The sequence below is a fragment of the Varanus komodoensis genome, unplaced genomic scaffold (genome assembly GCF_004798865.1).
Source record: "Varanus komodoensis strain SLA01 unplaced genomic scaffold, ASM479886v1 scaffold1, whole genome shotgun sequence".
Taxonomy (NCBI): Eukaryota; Metazoa; Chordata; class Lepidosauria; order Squamata; family Varanidae; genus Varanus; species Varanus komodoensis.
In genome coordinates this window covers 114,196,619-114,223,840 of record NW_025335268.1, presented here as the reverse complement: position 1 = coordinate 114,223,840, position 27,222 = coordinate 114,196,619, and the positions used below count along the sequence as shown (strand labels likewise).

Here is a 27,222-nt window from a genome sequence, read left to right as displayed (position 1 = left end):
TTGTACATGTCCAAACAGTCTTGATAATTTGGTCCAAAGTGACTCCGGCATTGATAACATGCAATGAAATGTCTTTATCTAGTGAGGATTGGAGTGGGGGGGGGGGTCTTTATTTGGTTATACCATGCGAAGATGCAGAATAACTGTGCTTACTCTTATTCCTGGCTTGGTTTGGCAAATCAAAAGAAAAAGAAAGCTGCAATGCAGAAAAAAGTCTCAAATAAGTAAAATGCCTGCATAAATTATGGTTTTACCCTTAACAATGGAATACTGTGTTTTGTGAGGAATGGGTTGTTGTGCAACATAATCACTGTCGTTCAACTGATTTGGGCATTGGCTGTTCACCACTCCATCTCCTGGCCAAACTGGTTTAGTGTTGAGATCATGGACCAGCTTCCATGTTGCCCATTGGCTGTGTGTATCATAGTTATGTCTAGAGAGTAAAAACCAATGTTCAATCATTTTATAGTATCTGTAGCATTTTTTCACAGTACAGATTGCTTAATATTTCTTCTGGCATTCATTCTTCCAACAGTGTTGCCCTTCTCACACCTTCTTGTATTCTCTTCTCTTGCTTGTGGTTCTCTACCCAAGGAAATATTAGAAATAACATTATAAGCATGCATTTTTTCAGGATCCATTTTCAGGACCAAGAAATGACTTTTTCTTGGATTGAGAATCTGAGTGTATATGTGTGATGATCTGAATTTGTATTAAGAGAAGGCATATATACCATTAAAATAAATTAAAAAGTTACTGGTATAAGTTGAACAGAAAGAGACAGGAGCAGGGCTATTTTGTGATCTAGCAGGGATCTGAATTTAGCTTTCCTATGTTTGGCCCTGATGCCATCATAAGGATGTAGGAAGGAATGCTTTATACCTGGCCAGATTATTTGCCCATCTAGCCCAGCATAATTTGCTTCCTAGGACCTCAGGCAGAGAACTTTCCTCCTTTTTACCAGAGGTGTCAGGGACTGGACCAGATACTTTCTACATAAAAAGCATGTGTTATATTATTGAACTTTATTCCCTCCCCACTCTAGCAACATGCTAGTAACATTGCAGTGATGAAGCAGCTAAGTGGGCAACACAAAAATAACTGCTTGTTCCATTTTGATTTATTTTAAGGATGACTTGGCTAGCTTTAAAAACAGCAACACCAACACAAACCCTTTCCTAAACTGTCATTACATTTGTGAAATGCAGTATTGGCTAGACTCTGTCCAAATAACATCACCCTAATTAACTTTTAAAGGTAGTTCTTTGTTCTCTCTACATTCACTTAGTTACCAAAATCTTGCAAATAAAATAGGATTAAAATAGCTAAAGTGCCTTTCAAAGAAAGTAGATTTTATAACTTCCATTTTTTGGCTATAATTGTTTTGGGAGCTCAGATCCCAATTGTATAATTCTGATTTATTTTTCCCATGCCAGTCATATTGTCTTGATGCTAGCAGATGATATGGCCTGCAACCCACGGAATCCAAACCCAGCTACTGTGTTTAGTCACAAAAATATGGATCTGAATGTCTATGGGGATGATGTGGAAGTGGATTACAGGAGTTATGAGGTAAAATATTAAGCAAATTTTGAATGTGGTGTTTCCCACTTGGTGGGCTGGGACCCACCAGTAGGTTGAAAAGGATAAGTGAGTATTAATAGTCTCCCTTTTCAGAATGTGCCAATCGTCCCAACAACCAAGAGGGAATTGTTCTTAAGGCTAATAGCTTTGGGTGTTGAACAAAAGTCAGTCCTCTAAATCTTGAAAAACAAAATCTTGAAAACATATTAAAATATGCTTATTGAATATATGTAATCTTTGGAAGAGGATTTTACAGGAAGAGTTTGGTTTTTGCATATTGCAGCATTGCTATGTTAAAACCTTTATTTTTTACAATAAAAATTTAGAATAAGCAGCATTTTGTACATACTTCAAATTTATATTTGAACTGTTCTTTATTAAACTTCATTGCCATTTCATTACCAAAATGAAGGATAACAGATTTTGATGCTGGCTTTCTGAAACAATTTAAATAAATTTTGAAAACAAATGCTTTAAAAAATTGCCAGCTCACATATAATACAACCTCATTATTTGGGCACATTGATTATTTGGAAGAAGAATCACCTCCCAAATTTGCCATGCTTATCACCTAGAATTGGTCCTTTTAAAAATCATTATTATTTTAGAAATGCCAAGCAAGGGACTATTTTTAAGCCTGTCTTAAAAAACACAAACCTAATGGTTTTAAAATGTGTTTTTGTAAGATAACATGCCTAGATTATTATTTTTTATTGCAAGAGGTAATCTTTATTTATGTGAAGGCTTACTGCTGTATGAGTTCTAGAAAAAGAGAAGACGATAAAAATTAGGAAAGGAATAAATCATAAGTCAATTGACTTCACTTGGTGAGAGTATGCAAATTCTTGAGTTACAGAGCTGTTATTCAACATATTCAACAGAAAGCTGGATATAATACAAAATTGCTTAGAAAACCATAAAGTTATTTAGTAATGAGAGTACTTCAGGTATTCTGATATCAAAACCTTTAGCATATTAAATATTCTTCCCTTTGGACATTGTTATAAATTCTGACCCCAGATGTATCTTAAAGGTACTATAATGGCCTGTTGCAAGAATTTACACTTCCCTTAGCAAATGGGAGATGTATCTTGGCTTTGCAGTTAAGAGACAACATTTTTAGAAGAAATGTACCAGAAAGTTTAGTTTAATTTTGGTGTCTGAATCTTTTAATCTCATTCGAAGGAGAGTTATCTGCTATAATGTACATGTTGAGAAGTTTTTTTTGGTTAACAGCTGTCATAAGCACAAGTACATGAGCACTTTTTGAGCCTCATAAATCTTTATTCAGGACTTGCAAATGTGGTACTTTATGATTTCCCCCCATTTGCTGGCCAGATGGAGAATCTCTGATCAGATGTTTCCATAGCTCTCTGAGTCTCTCAGGGATTTTAAGCTTTAAAATGTGTATTAACATTTTGCCATGGAAACATGCAGAAACGTTGCTGGGTAAGCAAATAAGGAATATAATTTGCACAGATAAAGCCACACAGTGTGAGAGGTACTCAAATCAGTGGAGGTATATTACAAAAACTGGAATAGTGGTAGACATGTGCTAGATAGCATAAGTTACTGTAATAAAAAGTATTGCATTCAGTGGACAGAAGAGAAACATCATTCTTGGTGGCAATGAAGTCTGGCAATGTAGCCCAATCTATTGATCTGTTAATGATCAATATTGCATGCTTTACTGGATTATTATTTTAAGAACCTGATCTGTATGATAGTTAGAATGTGTTTCTATGTTTAGGTTACTGTCGAAAATTTTTTGCGAGTATTAACAAGCAGAATCCCAGCAAGTGCCCCTCGCTCAAAGCGTCTGCTTTCTGATGACAGAAGCAATATTCTCATATATATGACAGGTGAATATTTTTTCTTCAATGTTTTCCATGGTAATTGCCAGTACAAAATTAGAGTAGTGCTTATCAAACAGGCCTGTCTCCATTTGTGCTGTAAGTTGTTTTTGTGTGCTAGCAAGTTGTCTCCAACTTAGGGGTGACCCTATGTTTGAAAGCCTTCCAAAATGTCCTGTCCACTACAGCTCCATCGAACTCTTCCAAGTTCAAGGCAGTGGCTACCTTTATAGATTCCATCAATCTTGTTTTCAGCCTTTGACATTCCCTAACATGACTGTCTTCTCCAGTGAGTCTTGCCTTCTCGTAAAGTGTCCTAAGTATGACAGCTGCAGTTTTGTAATTTTTTTCTTCTCCTTTTATTGTCTGGTTTTTCTCTAGTATGTTGAATGGACTTATGAAAATTTATGTTAGACTAATTGCAAAATAAGCTAAATCTGTTTGTTTTATCAACTTGAGTGATATGTTGAATATATTAAACCTAGAAAAATGTGTATCACAGAACATTTCCAAAATGCTGATTTTGGTGGCCTTCTTTCAAATGTACATGTAATATAGCCATAAAATGGAAAGTCATTTGTTAATCTGCATATTTACTTATTTAGAATGCGTATAACCATTATGCATGTAATGTATGCTGCAGCCTACAGTTTGGTTCATAGGCCAACATTATTTTCAATTTGATAATTCCAGCTGTCAAAAGAATTTGCATATTTTTTCCAGATCTCAGTTCCTCTCCCCTAGATTAGTCGCAGCTTAAACTCCGCGGGAGAGCGGGGGGGAATTCCTCCCTCCATCAAGAGGGCTTTTCTTTTTTCTTTATCCCGATTAGTATTTGCTTCAAGTTTTTTCACGGGTAGTATTTGAAAAGGTAGAAATGCTCACCCAGCAGGTCTGATGCACTTCAGGCTGTTGTTCTATGCTATATCCAGTTGTCTATGGCTTGCAGGGAGCAGATCTCTCCCTTGTGTTGTTCGATTGAGAAAATCTTGAGTTTCTCCCAGTAAATGTGGAGCCACCGCCCCAAATCAGCCAGAAGTACGCTCGGGCTTCTGTTCCCTGCCCCAACAGGGCTTGGATGAGCCTCTCACAGCTCACTGTCGAACAAGTTACTGGCGTGATTTACGGGAGCCCCTATTCTTCACAGCTGTCTCACTACGGCTCCAACCAGAAGGTTGTGAGGCACACGGGGCCTGTAGCAGGGAGGGGAAATCTCCCCGATTCCACAGAGTTGCTTCTGTGAGAAGGGCATCACTGGATACAACTGAATAGATCTGACGTCTGCTTGTCTTTTCAGTGCATACTGCCATTGTGTGTTCACATTTAGGTCTGAACTCCTGAAAGTTCTTTATAATGAAAGTTGAGGTTCTCAGATATCTCATATCACTCTCTGTGGTCCGTTAGCCACCAGTTCTCTTTTACTCCTTTGACCCATACATGAAACAAGTTATAAACCCATAATAAAATATCAAAGGATCTTTCTTGTCTAGTGTGTATCCATATGTGTAGAATGGATAGTGGTGGTGTTTCAGTGGGAGAAAAGGATTCCAGTCTGTAACACAGACTTTAGCCATTACTTTGTCTGAGTGATGGGCTTGCTGAGGCTAAATGCTGGTGGACAGAGCCATTCTCAGCATATGTCTTGGATTGTTTCTTTCTTTTACTGCTTAACCTCCTTTATCCAGATGCTGAATGAAACAATGTTTATACATAGTTGGTTTGGTGTGGATGTATTGTTCTGAGTTTAAAGAAAATGTTTCTTTAAAGTGTGTCTGTTACTTTGTTTTTTCTTCATAAGGCCATGGTGGGAATGGATTCTTGAAATTCCAGGATTCTGAAGAAATTACAAATGTAGAACTTGCTGATGCGTTTGAGCAAATGTGGCAGAAAAGGAGGTAATCTGTTTTCTCAGATTTTTTGAATAACTTCAAGTATTGATGCACATTTTTTTTGCATTTTTACTCTCTCTCCTGTTTTACCTAGGGTGATTAAAACTGGTAGTCTACAATTTCCCCATGTTTTTGTTTAATAATGATAAAATGGGTGAAGATAAGATGAACTGTGTCCTTTAATAGCATATTGGATTGTGGCATGGGGTGGCCTTTGAGTTGACTGCTGCTTTGAAATAGTTTTTTGTTTATAGGACAGCATGAATAGTAAGAAATCTGTTATTGACAGGAAAAATAAGAAATCTTTTACCCATTAGAAAGGACCTTAATTTCTTTCTGAAGGGTTGTTGTTGTTTGCAATTGATAGCTGTAGAATGCTTAAAATGTGCAAGCAGTTGGCTCCTAATCAAAGCTACAAAGTGAGCAATTGACTTGGACATAAAAGATGTGTATTTCTTTCCAGGTACAATGAGTTACTGTTTATCATTGATACATGCCAAGGTGCATCTATGTATGAACGGTTTTATTCTCCCAATATAATGGCTTTGGCTAGTAGTCAAGTTGGAGAAGATTCGCTTTCAGTAAGTATATAGCTTACTGTGTATTAGCAATAAATAGATGAGGAGGTCTGAAATTTAATATATGATTCCAAATTTAGTGGCAGTATGTTTTTAATAGGATTATTTCATTTTGGTGGCACATGCTAGTTTTCCAGTGGAAAAAATGCTTTATTTAAAGTAATAATTTTGTTACTTTAGTAGATAATTAATTTTTAAATGCAGGTGGAAGTACTGGGTTGTGGATGGGGAAAATTGCTTGAAATAATCATGTGTTCACTGTCAGTGAAAACCTTTTCCTGGACTCTGTCCAGTCATTTACCAGGAACCATGCAACGTCAAGTATGTCATAATTGCAAGAATGAATATGTTTTTGTCTCAGTCCTCTCCTCTCCCAGTGGTGTTTAGGAAAGTACAACCAATATTTTTGAAATACTTGAATAAGACGAATACATGAAAGATTGCTTAGAGACTAGGACAGTCTTGAGCCTCTTTTTAAAGATAGAGTGAGCTTTTCTATGCAAAGCTGTTAATCTGCTCTATCTACTTTTTGTATTCTCACAGAATTGAAATCTGAGCACCACATAAAGCTCTTTACTGGTTCAGCTGCATATCCACTAGATGGTGCTATACTAACATTTCCACTATACTGTATAATAGAAATAACATTTTCTTTTGCTTTTATAAAAATTATTCCATTGTAACTGCTTAAAAACCAAACCCTCACCCACAGTACTGGTTAAAAACCAATATTAAGCTGGAGGGTCATGACATTGTCCAAAGAACCTGTCATTCCCTATGCAGTTGCTGACAAGTGCACAAAAAGTACCTTATGTAGAATAGTGCAGAGCATGCGCAGAGCATGCATAAGTACCTCAAAAGCTGTTACAAACAGGAAGGTCAAGATCTCTTCTTGCTGATCCTAGAGTGAAGGACACAGAATGATCAATTCAAGCTGCTCCAATCCAGATATCAGGAAAAGTTTCCTCACTGTCAGAGCAATACAACAGCAGAAACAGCTGCCCAGAGAGGTGGTGGGCTTTCCCACACTATCTATCTATCTATCTATCTATCTATCTATCTATCTATCTATCTAAACATTTCTATGCCGCCCCATTTGCCGAAGCCTCGGGGCGGCTCACAACAGAAAATTAAAATACAAGAAATAACAATATAAAATAAGTTGCCCTGGCCAGATAGGTACGTTCAAAAGGAACGTACGTTCAAAAGGAACGTATACTAGCTATGTTCAAAAGGAAACTGGACAGCCATCTGAGTGGATGGTGTGACTTGGTGTCCTGTAACAGCAGGGGCTTGGACCCAGTGGCCTTCATGGCCCCTTCCAACTCTACTATTCTATGATTCTATGAAAATAATACAGTTAAATATTATAATAAGATAAAACACAATGTATTCAATCAAACAAAATGTAAAATAATAAAATTAATGAGATTATCGATACTGACAGCACTGTTTTTAATTTTAAAGTAGTGCCATAGGTATGCCAAAAATAAAAGCTATGTTGTTAATATAGATATATACATGCATAGCACCATCTACCACATATTTTTTTCATAGGTTTAACAATATGTTTGGTTGGACATATAGCTGCTGGTGTTGGTGACCTGCCCTATCTATATTTTCTCTGCTTTCCCAAATTAATAGCCATCTTGTTTTGGACACTCTTCATATAATTAGGCTATCAACAATGGACAGCTATAAGCATTTGTTCAGTCCTCATTACTAAATCTTATTTCTGTACTGCTGGCTGAGAGTGCCAGGTCAAGAAGCATATTCAATAATAGCATATTCAATAATAACATGTGTTTTCATTTTCAAGCATCAACCAGATCTTGGAATTGGAGTGCATTTGATGGACAGGTATACATTTTATGTCTTGGAGTTCTTGGAAGAAATTCATCCAGCTAGTCAGACCAATATGAATGACCTTGTAAGTATTTCTTAGTTTGCTTGATTGAATGTTAACCAACAACTTCTGCATGAATCTTGTGTTCAATTGATATGTGTTTTTGTTTTGCTGTATAGACTGTGACTTTTTAAATACATATTGTATTAGCTCATCCCACTGACTGAAGTACTCCCATCGGTGAAGAAGGTGCAATTCCACCCTTGCGATGGAAGTCTGTCCTTGGGACAGACTTGGGAGCAGTTTTGGGATGGAGAGGCAGGGGACTGCAGGGGGATGGAAAGAGAATAGTCACATCACATAAGCAGAATTTACACAATGCTGAATTTCACCTTTAAGTACATAGGCAAACGTGTGTGTGTGTGTGTGTGTGTGTGTGTGTGTGTGTGTGAGAGAGAGAGAGAGAGAGAGAGAGAGAGAGAGAGAGAGAGAGAGAGAGACATTGTGACATAAGACTTGTCCAAGGTCCTCCTAATTTAAGTTTAAATGCAGCATTCCGAAAGCTTCACTGTTGTAGAAACCAATCTTCTTTACCTTTGGAATCTTGGCAGCAAAGGATTGTATTGATTTTCTAATAGTATATATTGTTGGAAGTTGTTGGGCCATTGCATGCAGTACTAACTTTATAAAGACATCTGCTTTAACAATACTGAAGTTGAATCAGCTTCGAAATGTCACTTCCTTTTCTGGGTTAAATTGGAAGCTGGCAACTTCATGTCTTTGGCTCATAGAAAGCATTTATGCTGCAGAAGGGAACAAATGGTGAGGGACCTTTTCATGACTGCATAATTCATGTAAAACAATTGCCAGCATTAAGAGTGTAAGCATGTTCATGTAAAAGGAATTCCCCTTTAGTTCAAGTATGGCTATCATTATACTTTTAAGCCTATACCACCAGTTGATACTTTATTTCAAAATTAAATAATGTTCTGCCTAGCAGATTTTAGTCACCCACCCCTTTATTATGGAGCCAAGGTATATTGACCCACTGGTAAATTCTGCTCATGTTCAGATGGACTCATATGGTAGGCATGTCATGAATGGAGCCGGCTGGAGCCTGAGGTCAGACTAGATGGCTTGGGAGGACCCTTCTGACTCACTCTGTTTCTATGTTTCTATATGACAAGATAGCTTGCACATCTGTTAAATTTGAACTGGTGGCTAAGAGAAACAAGCAACTCAATTCCTGTCTCTGGCACTGGTTTTTGAAGTAGATTGTAGTTAAATCAAGAATTTAAAAAAAGCAAATTGATAATGAGTATTCTGCCTACTTGGTCAAGAATGTTTAGTAGATTATACTAGCTTTAATAAATTCAGTAGTATTTGATTTTCTATTTCACATAGATACCAGAATGCATGTCTGTATAGATAAGGAATAACTAGTTTTACAAAAGCTTTTGTGTATCTTAGAAAGTGGTATTACTTCAGTAAGAGATTCTAGCGCACAAACAATGGATTGAAATCATGCTTTTTTAAAAAGAAGAGTGGCTATATAAAAACATTTACCAATGACTAATGATCAATCAAGAACATGACAATTTTATTTTTAAATTGTGGCCAAATGCCAGCTAACAAGGCACAAGCATTGGGATATAACATACTTGAGAACAAGACTGTACCAGAATAATAGTTGGATCTTGCCAGTTTGAATAAATTTGGCTGGTACACTTTGTCTTTAGTCTGTGGAATTCATTGGCTTACCAGAAATCAACATTAGTTAACAAGTATGTAAGTAGCCATCTGGGAAGCAAGATGAGAAGGACCAGACAATTAGAAATTCTAGGCCAGAACTTGCTGATGATGCAACAGATTATCAAGCCCTTCCTTTTTAGTGGTTTGAATGTCTCCTTTATTTTGAACCTTAGGTGAAACAGAGGCAGCAACCCTGTGCTAGTTTGCTTAAATTAAACTCCACTGAACGTGGAACAAATACACATGAAGTTCATAAGCCATGTTAGCTTAGTTCACATATCATGGCTTTTGAAACTGTATCTTGCAGTTGCACATTCTGTCATTCCTTATTTATTATTTATTTGCTTTGTACCTCACTTTTTCATGAAAAGAGTGCATCGTGTTTTGGAAGTTTTGAGTTCCTTCCTTGATTGCTGGTTGGGGCAAGTCATAGATTGCAGCTCCACTGGAATCCATTTCCACCCTTGTTTTTTTTTTTTATTCTAGTGGGTTTAGAGGTAAGCAATGGATTTCCCAATTTCATGTATTAGCAAATGGTGGTTCCCTCAGTGGAGATCATGAAAAAGGGAAAGTGAAGCCGGCAGTGTGGGAAGAAATAATTCTGCAAGTTTGAGGCCAAATTTCAATGACCAAGCTGTGGTTTGTCTTGTTGTGTGTGTACAACAGTGCTGTTACATATGTATAGCACGAAACACTTTGTTGTTGTTAGTTGTGAAGTCACGTCCAACCCATCGCGACCCCATGGACAACATTCCTCCAGGCCTTCCTGTCCTCCACCATCCCCCGGAGTCCACTTAAGATCACACTGACTGCTTCAGTGACTCCATCTAGCCACCGCATTCTCTACCATCCCCTTCTTCTTTTGCCATTGATTGTTCCCAGCATTAGGCTCTTCTCCAGGGAGTCCTTCCTTCTTATTAGATGGCCAAAGTATTTGAGTTTCATCCAGTATCTGGCCTTCTAAAGAGCAGTCAGGGTTGATCTCCTCTAAGACTGACTGGTTTGATCTCCTTGCAGTCCAAAGAACTTGCAGAAGTCTTCTCCAGCACCACAATTCAAAGGCCTCAATTCTTCAGCGCCCAGCCTTCCTTATGGTCCAGCTTTCACAGCCATACATTGCAACTGGGAAAACCATAGCCTTGACTATATGCACTTTTGTTGGCAGGGTGATGTCTCTCCTTTTTTGTATGCTGTTTAGATTTGCCATAGCTTTCCTCCCAAGGAGCAAGCATCTTTTAATTTCTTGGCTGCAGTCACCATCTGCGGTGATCTTGGAGCCCAGGAAAATAAAATCTGTCACTACCTCCATTTCTTTCCCATCTATTTGCCAGGAAGTGACAGGACCACATGCTATGATCTTAGTTTTCTTAATATTGAGTTTGAAGCCAACTTGTTGTTGCTAAGACTTTCTAAGGCCCATTTGACTTTACATTCCTGGATGTCTGGCTTGAGGTCAGCAACCACCCCATTGTGGTTATCAGGGACAGTAAGCACTTTCTTGTATAGTTCTTCTGTGCAATCTTGCCACCTCTTCTTAATCTCTTCTGCCTCTGTTAGGTCCCTACCATTTTGGTCCTTTATCATGCCCATCTTTGCATGAAATATTCCCTTCATATCTCCAATTTTCTTGAAGAGATCTCTGGTCCTCCCTATTCTATTGTTTTCTTCTATTTCTTTACACTGTTCATTTAAGAAGACCTTCTTACCTCTTCTAGCTATTCTCTGGAATTCTGCATTCAATTAGGTGTATCTTTCTCCCTTGCCTTTTGCTTCCCTTCTTTCCTCAGCTATTTATAAAGCTTCCTCAGACAGCCATTTTCCTTTCTTGCATTTTTTTTTTCTTTGGGATGGTTTTAGTTGCTATCTCTTGTACAATGTTGTGAACCTCCATCCATAGTTCTTCAGGCACTCTGTCTAGCAGATCTAATTCCTTAAATCTATTTGTCACCTCCACTGTATATTCATAAGGAATATGGTTTAGGTCATACCTCAACATTGCAACAGAAGCTCATGATCTGAGCCACAGTCAGCTCCTGGTCTAGTTTTTACTGACTGTATAGAGCTTCTCCATCTTTGGCTGCAGAGCACATACTCAAGCTGATTTCTTTGTTGACCATCTGGTGATGTCCATGTGTAGAGTTGTCTCTTGGGTTGTTGGAAAAGAGTGTTTGCTATGACCAGTGTGTTCTCTTGACAAAATTCTACCAGCCTATGCCCTGCTTCATTTTGTACTCCAAGGCCAAACTTGCCGGTTATTCTGGTTATCTTTTGGTTTCCTACTTTAGCATTCCAATCCCCCATGATGTGGACATCATTTTTTGGTGTTAATTCTAGAAGGTGTTGTAGAACCGGTCAACTTCAGCCTCTTCAGCATCACTGGTTGGAGCATAGACTTGGACTACTGTGATGTTGAATGGTTTGCTGTGAATTCAAATTGAGATCATTCCGTCGTTTTGGAGATTGTAACCCAGTACTCCTTTCCTACTCTTTTATGGACTATGAAGGCTACTCCATTTCATCGGAGGCATCTTTGCCGACAGTAGTTAACCTGATGGTCATCTGAATATTAGTTCACTGATTCCTAAGATGTCAATGTTCAGTCTTGTCATCTCATATTTGACCATGTCCAGCTTACCTTGATTCATAGATCTTACATTCCAGGTTCCTATGGAGTATAGATCTTCACAGCATCAGACTTTCTTTTCACCACCAGATACATCCACAGCTGAGTGTCCTTTTGGCTTTGACCCAGTCGCTTCACTCTTTCTGGTGCAACTAATACTAGCCCTCTGCTCTTCCCCAGTAGCACATTGGACACCTTCCGACCTGAGGGGATCATCTTCCGGCATCATATCTCTTTGCCATTTGGTACTGTCCTTGAGGTTTTCATGGCAAGGATACTGGAGTGGGTTGCCATTTCAGTGGATCATCTTTTGTCAGGGCTCTTTACTATGTCCTTTCCGTCTTGGGTGGCCCTGCATGGCATAGCTCATAGCTTCATTGAGCTACACAAGCCCCTTCGCCACGACAAGGCAGTGATCCATGAAGGGGACGAAACACTTAGTTCCACTATTTTTCTCACTAGAGAATGGAAAAGTAGAAATGTCGGTATCAGTTCTAGCTGATCTCCCAGCAACTGCAGAGAAAAAGATGAGGCAAGATGACTCCACAAGGAGTTGAAATGGAAGGTAGGAAGATGTGGTAAATTCAGAGAAATGCTCAATTAAACTCAACACAATTAATTTTATTCATTTACTATGACAACCTTAGTTGAATTAGTATAAGTAGTGATATTTTAGTATAATATAGGATAACTTCTGAAATGCCTATTTGCCTTTGGGATCAAGAACGAAACACTACCACTGCTGTAAACAGACTGTACATTCTGTTGCATAAAACTTGCAAACTTCTTTAGATCAGCCTGTAAAAAGTTTGACCTTCCAAGCTGAAATTAACCTGTCTACAATCCTACCTATTTTTGCTGCTCCAGAAAGAGAGAAGCCTTATTGTGCTCTTCATTCCTGACAATTTTGCCACTAGTGTTTTCTGCCTATTATATTAGTTAGAAGTCATTTGTAATTTGTTAATTACAAATGAAGCAGTTACTGTTTTTTCTCTAATTGTCCTTCATTACCAATAATGCATTGGACAAAACGCCTGTGAAGACTGATATACTTTTGTCTCCTTTATAGTTTCAGGTGTGCCCGAAAAGTTTGTGTGTATCTACACCTGGACACCGGACAGATCTGTTTCAGAGAGATCCTGAGCATGTCCTGATAACTGATTTCTTTGGAAGTGTACGAAAAGTGGAGATTACAACTGAGACAATTTCCCTTGATCCTAATCTAGCATGTCCAGACACCAGGTATGCTATTGCATGTCTTTCCACTTTCTAGCTTGGATAGCTGAGAAACATCATAAATGAAGGCAGATGCTTTTGGGTCTGTATGTATTTATGTACAAGGGGACTGAGTGTATGTATAAACTGGACATTACTAAAGAACCCTGCGACGAGCTCTCCTGCTCTCTGAAGTGCCACTGTGCATTATGTCCCCTCCCATTACTGCACTATCACATATCCCCTTCCCAACACTGTGTTGTATTTCCTTGCTGCTACCATGTTGTGCTGCATAAGTCAGAGGGCAGTAAGCTTCAAGAGACCTACATCAGCTGGAGGAAGTAGCCAGTGTGTGCCTTCAGAGAGCAGCCAAAGTGCCTGGCTCTGAAGAGCTCCTTCCTCAGAGCCAAATATGGGAAGGGTGCCTGTAATACTCAGGCACTAGAGATTGCAGAGCAGTTGGAGAAAAGGGATTGAAGCATCTGATAGTAGCCAGCTGGCACGGCCACATGTGAGGTGCTTCTAATATTCAGCAAGCCATGTAGCAGTTACGATGCATGAGCGGGCAGCAGCTAGCAGCTTCAGCTTCTAATGCAACAGAAACATCCTTATAATATTTTGGTAAGCTACCAAGATGTCAAGTACCAGCCCTGTGTATTAAGAACTTGGCTTGGAGAATTCATATATTATATATTCAGCACTTGCAAGCTTGAATCACTGACATGTGAATCAGCTGTTAATTTCTACTTTGCTGCAAGGGTGATCTCCTTATTCTGAAATTCACAGTTTCAGTGTACTCTGTATGTCAGGGGACCCCAGTGCAATACCTGTGGGTGCCATGCTTCCCCACAAAGGGGTTTCCAGTATACTGCCCACCAAAAAAAATGTGCTGCCAAAAAAAAAAAAAAAATCTTTTTTATTTAAAGTTTTTATATCCCGCCCTTCACTATGTCATACAATAAAATACAATAGAGTATGGCATCAAAGTATATAGCAAATAAATGCATGCATTATATATACATTGATTTGTGTGAAATGCACACAACTTTCTAATAATTATATAGAGCTTTCCACAAAAGAAGATACCAACTGTTGGGCATTGTCAAAAAATGCAGTTCATTGATAATGAACTTTCAGGTGGCTGTGCTTTTTCAAAAAATCCAGAATGTCTCCATGGATCCAGAAAAGGCTGAGGACCTCTCTTGTATGCTGTATTATGTGGTAACTTGTCTAGATACTAAAGTTTAAATCCTGCCTTTATTTCCCAGACTGTGGGCATGCAAGAGAAATAAATGGCAGAGTGTCTCTATTCAAGTATTTAGCATTTACAGAAATTAAATTTTCTAGCTACAGTTGATTTTATTATGTTCTTATATTGCCATCTGTTGGGAAGAGGTGGAATAAACAAGAATTTGGTTGCAGAGATTCTACAATTCATAACACCTGCATTGCTCAGATGTTGAAGATGTTGTCTCTGATGGCTTTGCACAAACATCTTGCCTCTGCATTTTTGAAATGTATGTCTTTTTCAATGTGCTAATTGCAGTTTTGTATAGATTGTGGCCAAGAATTTTAAATATGCTATATTTATTCTGCAAATCTAAATCTTCCTCATAGTGTAAAATTTATGCATTATGAGTTAGATTTGAATATCACCTTTCTTCCAAGGTGCTCAAGTCTGTGTACATGGCTCCCCTACTTATTTAATCCTCGTAACAACCCCATGAGGTAGGTGAGGCTATGGGTAGGTCTCCTGGTGAGCAACATGACTGAACGGGAATTTGAACTACTCTGAACAGTGCACCATATTGGCTCTCACAATCATTATATGAAATGCAAAACAAAAAACACAAGTCAACACCCAACCCTTCTATTGCTTACTATTAATTGTGCTTGAGAGATGGAATAGCTGCAGTCCTTATTCTATTAGTACCGTATTTTTTGCTCTATAAGACGCACTTTTCCCCCCTCAAAAGTAAGGGGAAATGTCTGTGCATCTTATAGAGCGAATGTGTGTGTGCCCGACGCCCAGGATGCTGCCGGCCCACCTGCACCACATGGCACCACCTGGCCGGCACACGCTCAGCGCATGCTGCTCCACCCCCCCCCCCCAGCACAGGTGAGAGCTGTGCCGCTCAGGGGGAGCGGTGCGGAGGAGGAGGAGCCACGGGCTTTAACCTACCGGCTGCACGGAGAGATGGACTGCTCACCCCCACCACCCGGAAAGACCTGCTGCAGAGGAGGAGGAGCAGCAGGCTTTAACCCACCGGCCGCACCGAGAGATGGATTGCTCACCCCCACCGCCCGGGAAAGCCTGCTGCCACTGTACCGCCCGGAAGACCACCGCTGGCACGCTGCCGGCTCAGCTGCACCACACCTGGTCGGCACGTGCTCGGCGCGCCCTGCTCTGCCCCCCTCCTCCGGCACAGGTGAGAGCTGTTAATCACAGGTTGGTGTGTGTTTTCAAATGGCAACCTGTCTTTTAATGAAGCCCATGGGGAAGTGATGGGGAATGTGCCTGTGATTATCAGGAAGCTTTCCATGGATCCCTTCTCTAAAAACTAGGTGCGTCTTATGGTCAGATGCGTCTTATAGAGCGAAAAATACGGTAATTTGAGTTGTCTCTTCACAGGGGTCCAAGAGGCAGAACATAAAAATCCTTAGGAGCATATTCTTGCTGATGCTGGAGAGTAGTAATTAAACTGTATGGGTACAAGATGAAGGCCTATCATTTTGCTCCCCCATTGCTGTATTCAACTTGGTAGGTGTGGATAGGAAGGCCAGTAAGTTGACAGGCCATGTTTCTCTCCCACTTTCTTCTATTCTTATTTGATATCCCACTTTTTTTTCTTGTAAAAAACTCCAAGTGGTTTACATCATTCTCTTCCACTTAATCTCAGTCTTATCTCCACAACAATAATCCTATGAAGTAGGTTGGGCTGAAAGTCTGTAACTGGCCCAAAGTCACTGTTGGCTCCATGGCTGAGCAGAGACTAGAACCCAGTCTACCTCAGTCCAGACCCATACTTTTAACCAGTGCACCAGACTGACTCATGCAGCTGATGTACTGGAGTGCACAAATTCCTTTCAAAAATCCCTGAGAAAATATAGTTAATGCCAGGAGGAATAGCACAAGCAAATATAGACTCAATTTGTAGGCAACAGTAACCCAGGGTTTTTTTTAAACCCAGGATTACCATGAATGAGATGACATGCTCATTAGTCATCCCAGTGAAGAGGTAGACGAAGGAAATGCACTCTTTGGTACATGAAAGTAATCTCCGTTAAGTCTGCTCTGAGTGCCTTTGAAAGAAAACAAAAGTCAGGATACAAACATATAAACACATTTCTTCCCATTATGTTTTGCTAGAGCATAGATAGGTTTCTGTGTTGGTGTATATATTTGCTTCCAGCTACTGAAACACAAGGACCCTGCTGGATCAGATTGGAGGTCTGTCTGGTTCAGCATCTTGGTTTCCTACAGTGACTGTAATAAGCCCCAGTGCAGGACATGAGGGCAATTGCCCCTTCCAATCACTGCTCAGCATCAGGTGCTGAGGCATTCTGCACATTGGTCTCATGACTAGTAGTTCTTAATAGATGTTTCCCTCCCTAAAATTGTCTAAATATCTTCTAAAGACATCTGCACTGCTGGGCATTCACTGTCTTCTGTGACTGAATCTGTTGAATTAATTATTTGGTGTGTAAAGGACTTTATCTTGTTTTTACAGAATGTTTTTAGTCAATTTCAGTGGCTGACAAGTAAAAGAGAGAAACATATGTAAGGAGCTGCGTCTTCCATGTAGATCAGTGCTCAGGAACAGGAGTTATATCCTCAAAGTTTTGGACTGCAACTCCCATCAGCCTCAGCCAATATGCCTGCTGGTGAGGGAGGATGAGTGTTTCAGTTACATGTTTCCCTACCACTTATCTATGGAACATGAATGTGTCATTGCTAACCAGGCTAGGAAGAACTTGGCTCACTCTTGCTCTTTTTAACAAGTGGCAGAGAGTGCAGGTTATGGGTCGAAGACATGTTACAAGTTTTCCAGAGCTAAGCATGTCTGGTTCTAGTCATTTCCTGGAAACATACCAAATAAATACCTGCGAACTCTCACTGTTTAATAATCACAAATGCTGACAGTTTTTGGCCAGAATTCATATATTAGGATTTTCAGTTTATACCTAATATGAATTTGGGAGAGTTTGAATTCCAAAATATGAATTAAATTGGAGTTTCCTCTTGCTGCTAGTTGCCTTTTAATAGATTTTTCAACATTTGTGGTAGGATATTTAAAAAAAGACTGGATTTTTCTGATTTTGAAAATAAAATGAGTTCAACAACAGAGCCAAAAAAGAGAACTCTCCAACAGAGGGGAGAAGGTCTACGTGTAACCTAAACATTCACAAGTACGTTCCTTGTAACATACATTGTTGTAGGTACTGAGTCACATGCAGTGTTTTGGTCCCAGGTGGGGAGAATAAGAACATATCTGAGCAGTTCTATACATACTGAGTTATAAGTCCCTTTTGTGTTGAATAGCACTTATTCCAGGCACATGGATCTGTTTGTGCATCTTGGGCAACCAAGCAGCTCTCTTTTAAAAGTGATACTAGGATTGTTTGCAGCTGTAGCTCATTAATGTGTCAAAATTTTATCCGGACTCCAACAGCTTCCTTAATGTTGCATTTTTGCATCTTCTTGCTGTAGTTATGTATTGTCTAACTTCTGGAGAATGAGCGTATCACACAGCATTATGTTACATTGGAGGAGAGCTGTACTTCATTATCACAGACTATTGATATCAATATCTCATCTCTGAAAAGTGTGTATGAGAATTGCCCAAAGGTATATAAATGTATCGCAGTCATGCGATATAGTAAACAGATTTAGAAGTATGATAAATGTGAGAATAAAAGAACATAATTCTTGTGAGAAAGTTAGCATACCACTCCAGATGAATGATTTTTAATTTGCTTACTTAATTTAGAATATGTTATCATTTGCATTTTCATTCTGGTACTTATTTTTTCAGATTCTACTTGCTCCTCTGATAGGTTGCTGAACATCCTTACTGCAGTTCTAAGCAAATGTTTCTTGAGTCAATTGGATGTTGTGTCTTTCCGTAGCATCAGAATTACAGAATTACAGGGGTAGTTTATTCCCTTGGCAAAATATCGCATTATGGAACCATTTGCTCTCTTGAGAAAACTCTTGCTCTGTATGGCAGGAGAATAAGGGATTCCATCTTCCTCATCTTTTAGTATAACTGTTTGCCTGAAGTCCCTTTCACAGAAGCTCCTTGAGTGTTCACCAAGCATATTCTTGTCTGCATGTGCTAGTAATGCACATGTACTTGAGAAGTATGTGTCTCAAGGAGCTTTAGATGAGAGTCAATAGCATGCAGTGGTAGGAAATGGGGTGTCCAAATGAAGAAGTACAATATACTTGAAATTGGGCTTCCTGAAGTGGGGAATTGGCAATAAGACAAGAGCCAGAGAAAATGAGTAACATTCCGATAGGACAGCTCCTAATTAGTTAAATCTGTGAATTTGTCTGGAATGGAGAGCAGATTGATGGTCTCTTTTAGTAGTCAGATGAAATAGAATCAGCCTCCCAGAAAACTTCTACCATTGCTAAATTAGAGAGAACTGGCTCAGATTTTTGTCTCCCTTTAGCCACTTGTGGGAAGAGTGTGGTTTCATGCTGTTGGATTTTCTCTACTTGGAGAAAAATGGAGGCTTTGCACTCGGAAACATGATTTTTTGCTCAGAGCATTTGCATCTGTTTCTGTTCTTCTCAAAGCACCCCATGTGCTGCTTGTACAGTTTGCTTTGAATCCAGGATAAGTGGCAAGGAGTGTTTTGATGGAATAAGTACTCTGTTTGTCCTGTCTCTTCCCTTTCCCTAGAAATTCCCTGTAGTTTTAAATGCACTGGGATAAATTTTACCATAGAATAGCCACAAAAGAGTGCAAAAGGAGAACTCAATTTATAAAGCCTGCTTTTAAATGCAGGCTTGGATTGCTCAGTATCACCTACTTTTAGTGGAAATGATGTACAAGTAGGTGGTAATTTCTAGTGGACATAGATGGACTGAAAAGGGAGTTGGGTACAAAAAAGACTTATGCGCATTGAGCTCAAGGTAAACTCTGTTTCTCAGTTTCACAGATAGCTAGATTTGTGCAGTGCAGGTCGGATTTCTTGGGTGTCAATTACAAAGCTACCCCTGGCTGGCTGACTCTAGCACCATTCACAAATGTGGCCCCCTCCCCTTTCTTGGACCACTTTTTTTTAAAAGTACAGAATGTTTGAGCATAAACATATAAGACACCTCAAAATAAAAGCAAAGTATGGGAGAGGGAGCAAACGAAGAGGGGATCAGAATTCTTTTAAGTGTGTGTGATCAGAGAGAAGCAAAGTGGAAAAGCAGAGCTTATTCTGTAGCAGAAATATGAGTATTAAGATGAATACTGGACGTAAACATGTCTGACCTTTCTGTATGGGTAGATTTACAAAAGCCACACAATGATACATATAACATGGTTGGTTTCTGAGAAAAATTAATAATGATTCTCAAAACTTTGAACTATAAAATCTGCTTCACTAAGCTGTGAATTCTGTTTCTGTGCTATGAGTCTGTGACCATGTTTTTGTTTAAATTCTGAAAGAAGCCTCTGGGGAATAAAATATTTTAGTTCATGTACTAGATAATGCTTTCAAAAACATTTTAAATGAAAAGAGTCTATTTGCTTTTAGTAGCAAAGCTCTGTAGCTTTGCAATAATTTTCAAAGGCAACCTTTGTAGAATTTTAAATAGACTTCAAAGGCAATATAACTCTCTATAGTACAATCTGAAGACCTGTATACATGGGCAAAAATGAGTGTCTCTTGGTCTTCCTTAGGGCCTTGGTGGGTCTGATGAACAGAAGTCAAATGGCTGAAGCAATCAGACTATGAGACCAAGAGTGGCAGGCTTGGCAGTGGAATTCAAAGCATATATTCAGAAATAAATCTCATTACGCTCCATAGCATTTAACTTCCCAGTAAGCGTATTTTAGCACTGTACTGTTAAATGTTCCTATCCAACCTCTTTAGAGCCAACCCAAATAGTCCAGATTATGGCAGCTAGAGCAGGTACTTTCTGTCTTCCTTCCTTTTTACTGGATAGTAGACTTTAATATGAGCCAGGGCTTGATGCGGAAATTGATTTTCAATTAGAGGGTGTAAGGTAACAGTATGCAAGAGTGTCTATGACCATATCCATAAGCCTGTCCTTTTGAGAGAGATGTCAATGTGCCATAGGCAGTGAGACATTTGATTAGGGTCTTCCCATGTAGAATGAGAGGAATACAGAGGTGAAGGTTGCCTCCATGTTCCTTCCACTCTGTAAGAAATATCTTGGCAGCATTGGTCTCACCCACATCTCAGCTCCAGAATGATCCTAAACTCCATAAGGTTACTCATATTGTTACAACGTCAGTGAAACAGCTGGTATAGTTCTTTCCGTACAGGCTGTGAGGAGGAGAGGGGGATCCAAGTGCAGATCCTCAGAAGTAAGGTTGGAATTTTTTTCTAGCCTTGGATCTAGGAATAAGGAAAAGAAAGGAAAGGTAACCTGTTGCCTTCTTGTTGTGAGGCATGGCTCTCCTCCTGAGTAAACACACTGCTCCAGAGTTTCTTTTCACAAGGCTTTATTGTTATGCATCTTTATAGCTGCACATCTCAGTTTACCCAGAGTCAAATATTGATCTTTCCCTAACACCTCTCAATCCCCAATCTCCTTATACCCCTTTACTCCTGAGCCATCCCACAGGTAGGGTACTATGAAAGGTCACCTGACAGCGCTCCTCCCATTTCTTCACCAGCTGAATCTCCTGCCTGTCTTGTCTCCTAGCAACCAGCATCACCTTTTCAGGAAAAGGGACTTCAGTGTTAGACTGCTCAACTCCTGCTGCAAAACCTGCCCAGTTTCTAATTCCTCCCGCTATTTTCTCATTGGTAGATGGGGCTCTCATCAGCCACAAATGTCAGCTCCACCACCTGCTGTGCTATCTCCCCATGCCCACAGACCAGTTGACCACCACCTCCCCCTGCCTGAACTACTTCCCAGATGTTTCCGGATCTTAATTTGATTCTGGAGCTTGCTGGCATTCCACAATCCCTTCATGTTCACAGTTTGGGCTGGAATTCCCATCAAAGCTGTAAATTGGTTGTGCACGTTCTGGCACCTTTTCCCTGTGCTTGAGCATGACAAACCCTGTGCAGAAGCCATAGGGCTACTCTGTAAGAGAGTGTTCAGAAATTTAGCCTTGTGCACACAAGCAAAAAAGGAACCCATGAAAAGCACCAGGCTAACATACATCCCTTTTCATCTGTTGACATGACCAGAAGCAGGAAAAAAAACAATATTTGACATGACCAGAAGCAGGACACACAATATTCCCACTGTGAACAGAATGGAGAATAGGAAGGCAGTTGCTGAGGCAACTGGACCAATGGTCCTAATTTTATTGTGTTACATCACAGTAGATTTCATTGCCTGCCAGCTCAGTATAGAGAGACAGGAGTGTTGGCCAGGTCTTTTAGAAAAGCAGCTTTAGTAATTAAGGAACACTAAATCTGTGCTTTCCATCCAGTAGAACAACACTTTCAAGTAACCTGAAAGTTCAAGAAAGAAATTGAATCTGAGCCATGCTAATGTCAGAGACTCCCATTTATAGATTTTGTAGTCGTTGGACACTTTGGGGAGTAGAGATTTTTGTTTTAACTTCATCAGTTCTAAACTTAGCCTTCAGTTGGTTGGGCTTTGGTGGCTGCGTATTTCAGACATTATACGGTGCCAATCGATAAAAGGGAATAAAATGTTAAGCGTTCCTTATAGCTGTGTTTAGGTCAGAATGAAATGCCTGTGTTTTTCCAGAAGATGGCAGGTGTGCCAAGCAAAGAAATAATACAGTCCTTTCAAGCATGAACAATCAAACAAGTTTGAAGGTTCTAAGGGAAAAGCCTGAAGAAATTCAGCAAAAAATTAAGTCAATGTGTGCTTGAATTACAAAATACAACCTTTTTGCAAAAGTAACAGATTTACTGGGAGTGGAAGCATTCATAATTGTAGACTGCTGAGTAAATAAAGGTGACAAAATGCCTCACTTTTACAAGGGAGAAAGTAACAAATTTTCTAGACAATGCAATAATATTATTGGTCAACGCAATTTCTCCACAGCATACACAGTGGCTGTAAAAATGGTGGTTGTGCTATGAAGACTATTTGCTGCATGGTGGAAAGTGGGACAGGGCAGATTTGGTTGCCTTTGCTCTGGATCCTCAGGAACACCATTCCTTAAATAATAAAATTGCACTCAGCACAGCATTTAGTGATAGATGAGCCTTCTGTTTGCATTAGAGATGTAAAATATGCCATACACGTGGTGACGGTTTTCTGTCATGTCTGGGCTTGGAGTACTAGAGGTGTGAAAAGGAAAATTCACTCTTAGTTTATTTATCTATTATATCTGTGGGAACCTGGGTTTTATTTTATCCATTTCAAACAACAGACAGGCTTTTTGCAAAAGTGTGCTTTATTTCTAGCTACAAACTATTGTCAGAAAAAGGCAGGTCTCTGTGCATGAAGAAAGTGATTTGTTGAAACCCAAATTAGAAACTACTTTTCAGTAGCTGGACTCCACCCCTCTGGAGAAGAGCTAGTTGTGTAGGCCTTCAAATTGGGTAGTCCTTCTAGCCTGAAGCCATTTCACTGGATCAGGAATCGGACTGGGCTTATCTTCTTCCTCTCCCTTGCCCCTCCCATCACTTCCAAACCCTATCTGTTCCCAAGATCTGCTTGAACACTTGGACTTGGTGACCTTGAGATAACAACACCCACCTATGCCATCTCAATTTCCACACTCTCCATTTCCCAGCTCTCCCAGTCCTTATCCAAGGAGTAGGCACCACCCTGACACTGGAAAGTGTACCATGAATTTTGCTTTTCCTCCTTTTAAGCAGCTTGAGGAAGCTTAAATAATTCTCCTCCTCCTCTCAGTCTTCTCTCAGAACAGCAACCTTGTGAGGTAGGTGGGGCTGAGAGTCTGTGCCTGGCCCAAAGCCACCCAGTTAGCCTTATGGCTGAGCAAAGGCTGGAACCCAGATTGTTTGAGTCCTAATCCCATACTCTTAACCATGACATCACAGTGTATCCTATGGACCAGTGACTCAGAGTAGCAGGTGATGGGACTGGGACATTGGAGAAATTTAAAATGACTTAGAGTAATCTCCCCAGGCTGGTGACCTACAGATCTGTTGGGATACAATTTCCATCATCCCCAGGCAGAATAACCATTGGCTGAGATAAGCTGTTTTAGAGCCATTGTTTTATGTTTTTCAGAAGGTTTACTGTACTGAGGTGTGAACAATGGGCAGACCGACAAATAATGGTTCAGTTAGTAGGGGTGCTTAAATATGTTGTCAAAAATAGGATATGGCATTGTGGAATTTGGGTCTCATATTTGACAGTCTGTGCTACATGTGTAGTTTTCACATCAGTTTGCTTTCAAAGCAGGCTAGAACAGAGTCAGTTAAAGAAGAAGGTATATTTGGCAGCACAAAATGTTTATTTACCAAATTATTCATTGGAGAATAACAACTTTATCAACAGAACAAATAAAATTGCTAAATTAATACTCTGCAGTGGTATTTGTATACCTAAAAGACAAGGGACAGGAGTTGATACAAATATCAAGCAACACTTAAGAGCTTTAAAAGAGCTCAAGAGTTTTAAAAGAGGAAGGCACTGGGCCTGGATGGGCTACATCTGAGGTACTTCGGGAATTGTCAGGGGTGCTCTTGCATCCATTGGCCTACATTTTTGAAGTCTCGTGGAAAATGGGAGAAATTCTGGAAGATTGGAGGGTGGCATCATTGGTTCCGCTCTTCAAAAAGGGGTAGCAGAGGGGGCTATGAGAAATTATAGGCCAGTTAGCCTTACGTCCATTCTAGGAAAGACAATGGAAAGGTTCACAAAAGGGAAAGCTCTAGAAACCCCAGATAGGGATGGGAGGTTGGCAGCCACTATTCCACAAACAGATCCCCCCAAAATCCACCTTACTGTTTTGCATTCATTCCCAGCCTCTAGCCTTGCTCTTTCTCATAGCATGATTTTTTTTTTTTTTTTGACTAGCTATATCTTGATGACTACTGTGAACTGACTAGAGAGTTTCAACTTTGACTGGTTCAGAAAGAAATTAATGAGCAAATCAGCCATTTGCTGAACTTTCTGGAGACAAATATGTGGTTTGGCATTTGGGACCCCTACACTGTACTGGTCTTGGAGCCTTCAGTAAAATGGCTGTTGGGGTAGAAAATTCAGATAAGTGGCTTAGTGTCATGGAGTTCAGACTATAGGGCCACCTTGTACAAAAGTTCTTGGTTGTGTATCTTTTTTTCTTTTAACCTCATCATTTTATTAATGGGAAACGGCCATGCCTGCCATAGCAGCCATCTTATGGCTGTTGTTATCCTCTTTCCTTCTGAAACAAGCACTTACTGAGATAACAGTTACTTGTTTGGGAGAAAGAGTACTCTCCAGATGTAGTTTGGGCCAAGTATGTTGTCTAGGTTCTTGGTTATTGCTACCTCTTGTGAACTCAACAGCTCCTGTTGAATCAAATTATGTAACTGCATTCATGGTGAGGCCATGAAAGTGCTGGATGATTTAATGTCAAGTTGCTATAATTTAGAAATGGGCACATGGTGTGCCACATTCTCAACTTGTGCTCAGTCCAGAATATTTATCTTGATGAGAAGTGGAGAAACAGCATTGGAATATGCATTGAATCTCAGTCTTGTACTTTTTTATTTTTCAGTAATAGCAATGCTTAGCTATTATATAATATATTAGTGTAGGATTAGGCAATCTGATGGCCTCCAGATGTTTTGGGTTGCAAATTCTATACCACCCAGCCAGCACAACCAATGGTCAGGAGCTGGCACCAGGCTGTTTATTTAGCTACTGATTCAGCAACCTAGTGAGACTGCTGATATAGTGGATTTAAAGGGCTTTATATACATTCGTTTTGTTCTAGGTGCAATTTTTGTTTCACAAGGTGAAAAGGAAAAATTGTGGTGGTCTTTTATTTGGAAGAAAGCTTGCTTGATTCAATTTCTTTGAAAAGATTAGTTAATTTAAAGCAGAAAACAACAACAAATCTCACAAGCTGTTATATTATGCATAAACCTTTGAGAATTATTTTTAATGTGTTCATGGAGCAGGAGACAGGTGATGCTATATGGTGACACAGTTAACAGGTGACTAGGTTGCTTCTGGCATTCAGGGAGAATCAGAGCGTATGACAGATTACATTTTTATATTTGACTGGTACGTGGCATCAGCTATCAGACTGTTAGCTCTAGGGGTGGTAGCCTTATCCAGATATACAGTTTGAATGACTTCACAAGTACAGATCTTTGCCTAGTTCATTCTGCAAGTTCTTTCTTTACACAGTTCCTCACATTTCATATGAGCTTCCAGATTGGCTTTGATTATTTATGCTCTTCTAACTTGGTGCAACACCAACTTGGAATGTTCTTGGATAGAAGATAACTCAGGCATATTAGGTATGAGAACAGAATCTTTTCCATCTCTAAACCTTAACAAGCATTGCATTTTCAATTGAGGAATTTCTGAATTTGATTTTGGAGAACAGTGCATCCCTTGCTTCAACCCAGTCACAAAGTCATGTCTGACCCATCGCGACCCCATGGACAACATTCCTCCAGGCCTTCCTGTCCTCCACCATCCCCGGGAGTCCACTTAAGCTCACGCCGACTGCTTCAGTGACTCCATCTAGCCACATAACATAATTAAATAACAGAAGCTGGCTAGGCAACTATCCACTGTGTGAAAAAGTTCTTCCTTTATCTATCATGGACCTCCCACCAATCAGTATCATAAGATCTTGGATTATAATATAATGAGAAAGTAGGGGGAGTCTTGACTATTTTAACAGCCATATTATCAGGAGCACTTTCACATGCTTGGCACCCACAGACACTGAACAACTGGAAGGGTTATGCAAAAACTTGAGCATTGCAGGATTTGGATGTAACAAGGGTTTGCATGAGTATTGAAAATAGCAGACCACTTGTCAATTTAGGCTGTTATTCATTTGGTAGTGTTTTTTGTTAATATAGTATAATTAAATCTTAATTAAGTCGTCTCTTCTTTTTATGTGTGCATGTGGATGAATTGTGCTGCAAATTCTCATCATGTAGAAGTTCATGATTCTCCATTCATCAGAGAGAATCTGTGCACTTTCCTCAAGGAACAATTGTACTGGACTGACTGAGGTTTTGCAAAAATAACAGTCATTGGGTTTGATGGAAACCTATGTGAACTTGGGGGAAGGAAGAGAGCTACAGTTACCATAGCAACAAGTGGTGCTTAAGAAAAAACCCAAGTAAAGGGTCCAAAAGGAGGGAAAATTACTATGAAGCACATACGAGCTAAGTGATTAAGTGTTTAACAGAACAGAATGAAGCTGCAATTATTATCAACATGATTTTTATTATATTATTTCTTATACATATTTTATTAGGACATGGGGAGGGGGAGGAGAACAGTAAAGACCATATTGCAAACTAGTACATAGTTTCTTGCATTTCTAGTCAAATAATAGGATGAGGGTGTATTGAAGATATTTGAGGAAGAGCTGAGCTAAAATTTCATGAGCTTTGATGTCACATTTTGTATGCAAGGCAAATGTGACTCTTCCCTTGAATAGGTCAGCAAACAAAAGAACAACCCACTGTGGGTTATTTACTCCAGGGTGATGCTCTGATGTATGCCAGATGTATGCTGCTGTCCTCATTGTCATGTTGTGGG

The 27,222-nt window shown here is 39.6% G+C and overlaps 1 protein-coding gene across 4 annotated transcripts in view; it reads left to right on the top strand.

The window, feature by feature from the left end:
* The window catches only part of PIGK (phosphatidylinositol glycan anchor biosynthesis class K), a 65,230-nt gene that overhangs the window by 11,854 nt on the left and 26,154 nt on the right, over positions 1-27,222 (top strand). For all 4 annotated transcript variants that reach the window (XR_006415766.1, XR_006415765.1, XM_044441029.1 and 1 more), the window contains 6 exons: positions 1,437-1,572; positions 3,335-3,446; positions 5,236-5,332; positions 5,790-5,907; positions 7,724-7,834; positions 13,195-13,367. Coding sequence is in view for 2 of the 4 variants with exons in the window: in XM_044441029.1 (XP_044296964.1) it covers positions 1,437-1,572; positions 3,335-3,446; positions 5,236-5,332; positions 5,790-5,907; positions 7,724-7,834; positions 13,195-13,367 (747 nt within the window). In the remaining 2 variants the exon portion in view is untranslated. The remainder of the gene's footprint in view (positions 1-1,436; positions 1,573-3,334; positions 3,447-5,235; positions 5,333-5,789; positions 5,908-7,723; positions 7,835-13,194; positions 13,368-27,222) is intronic.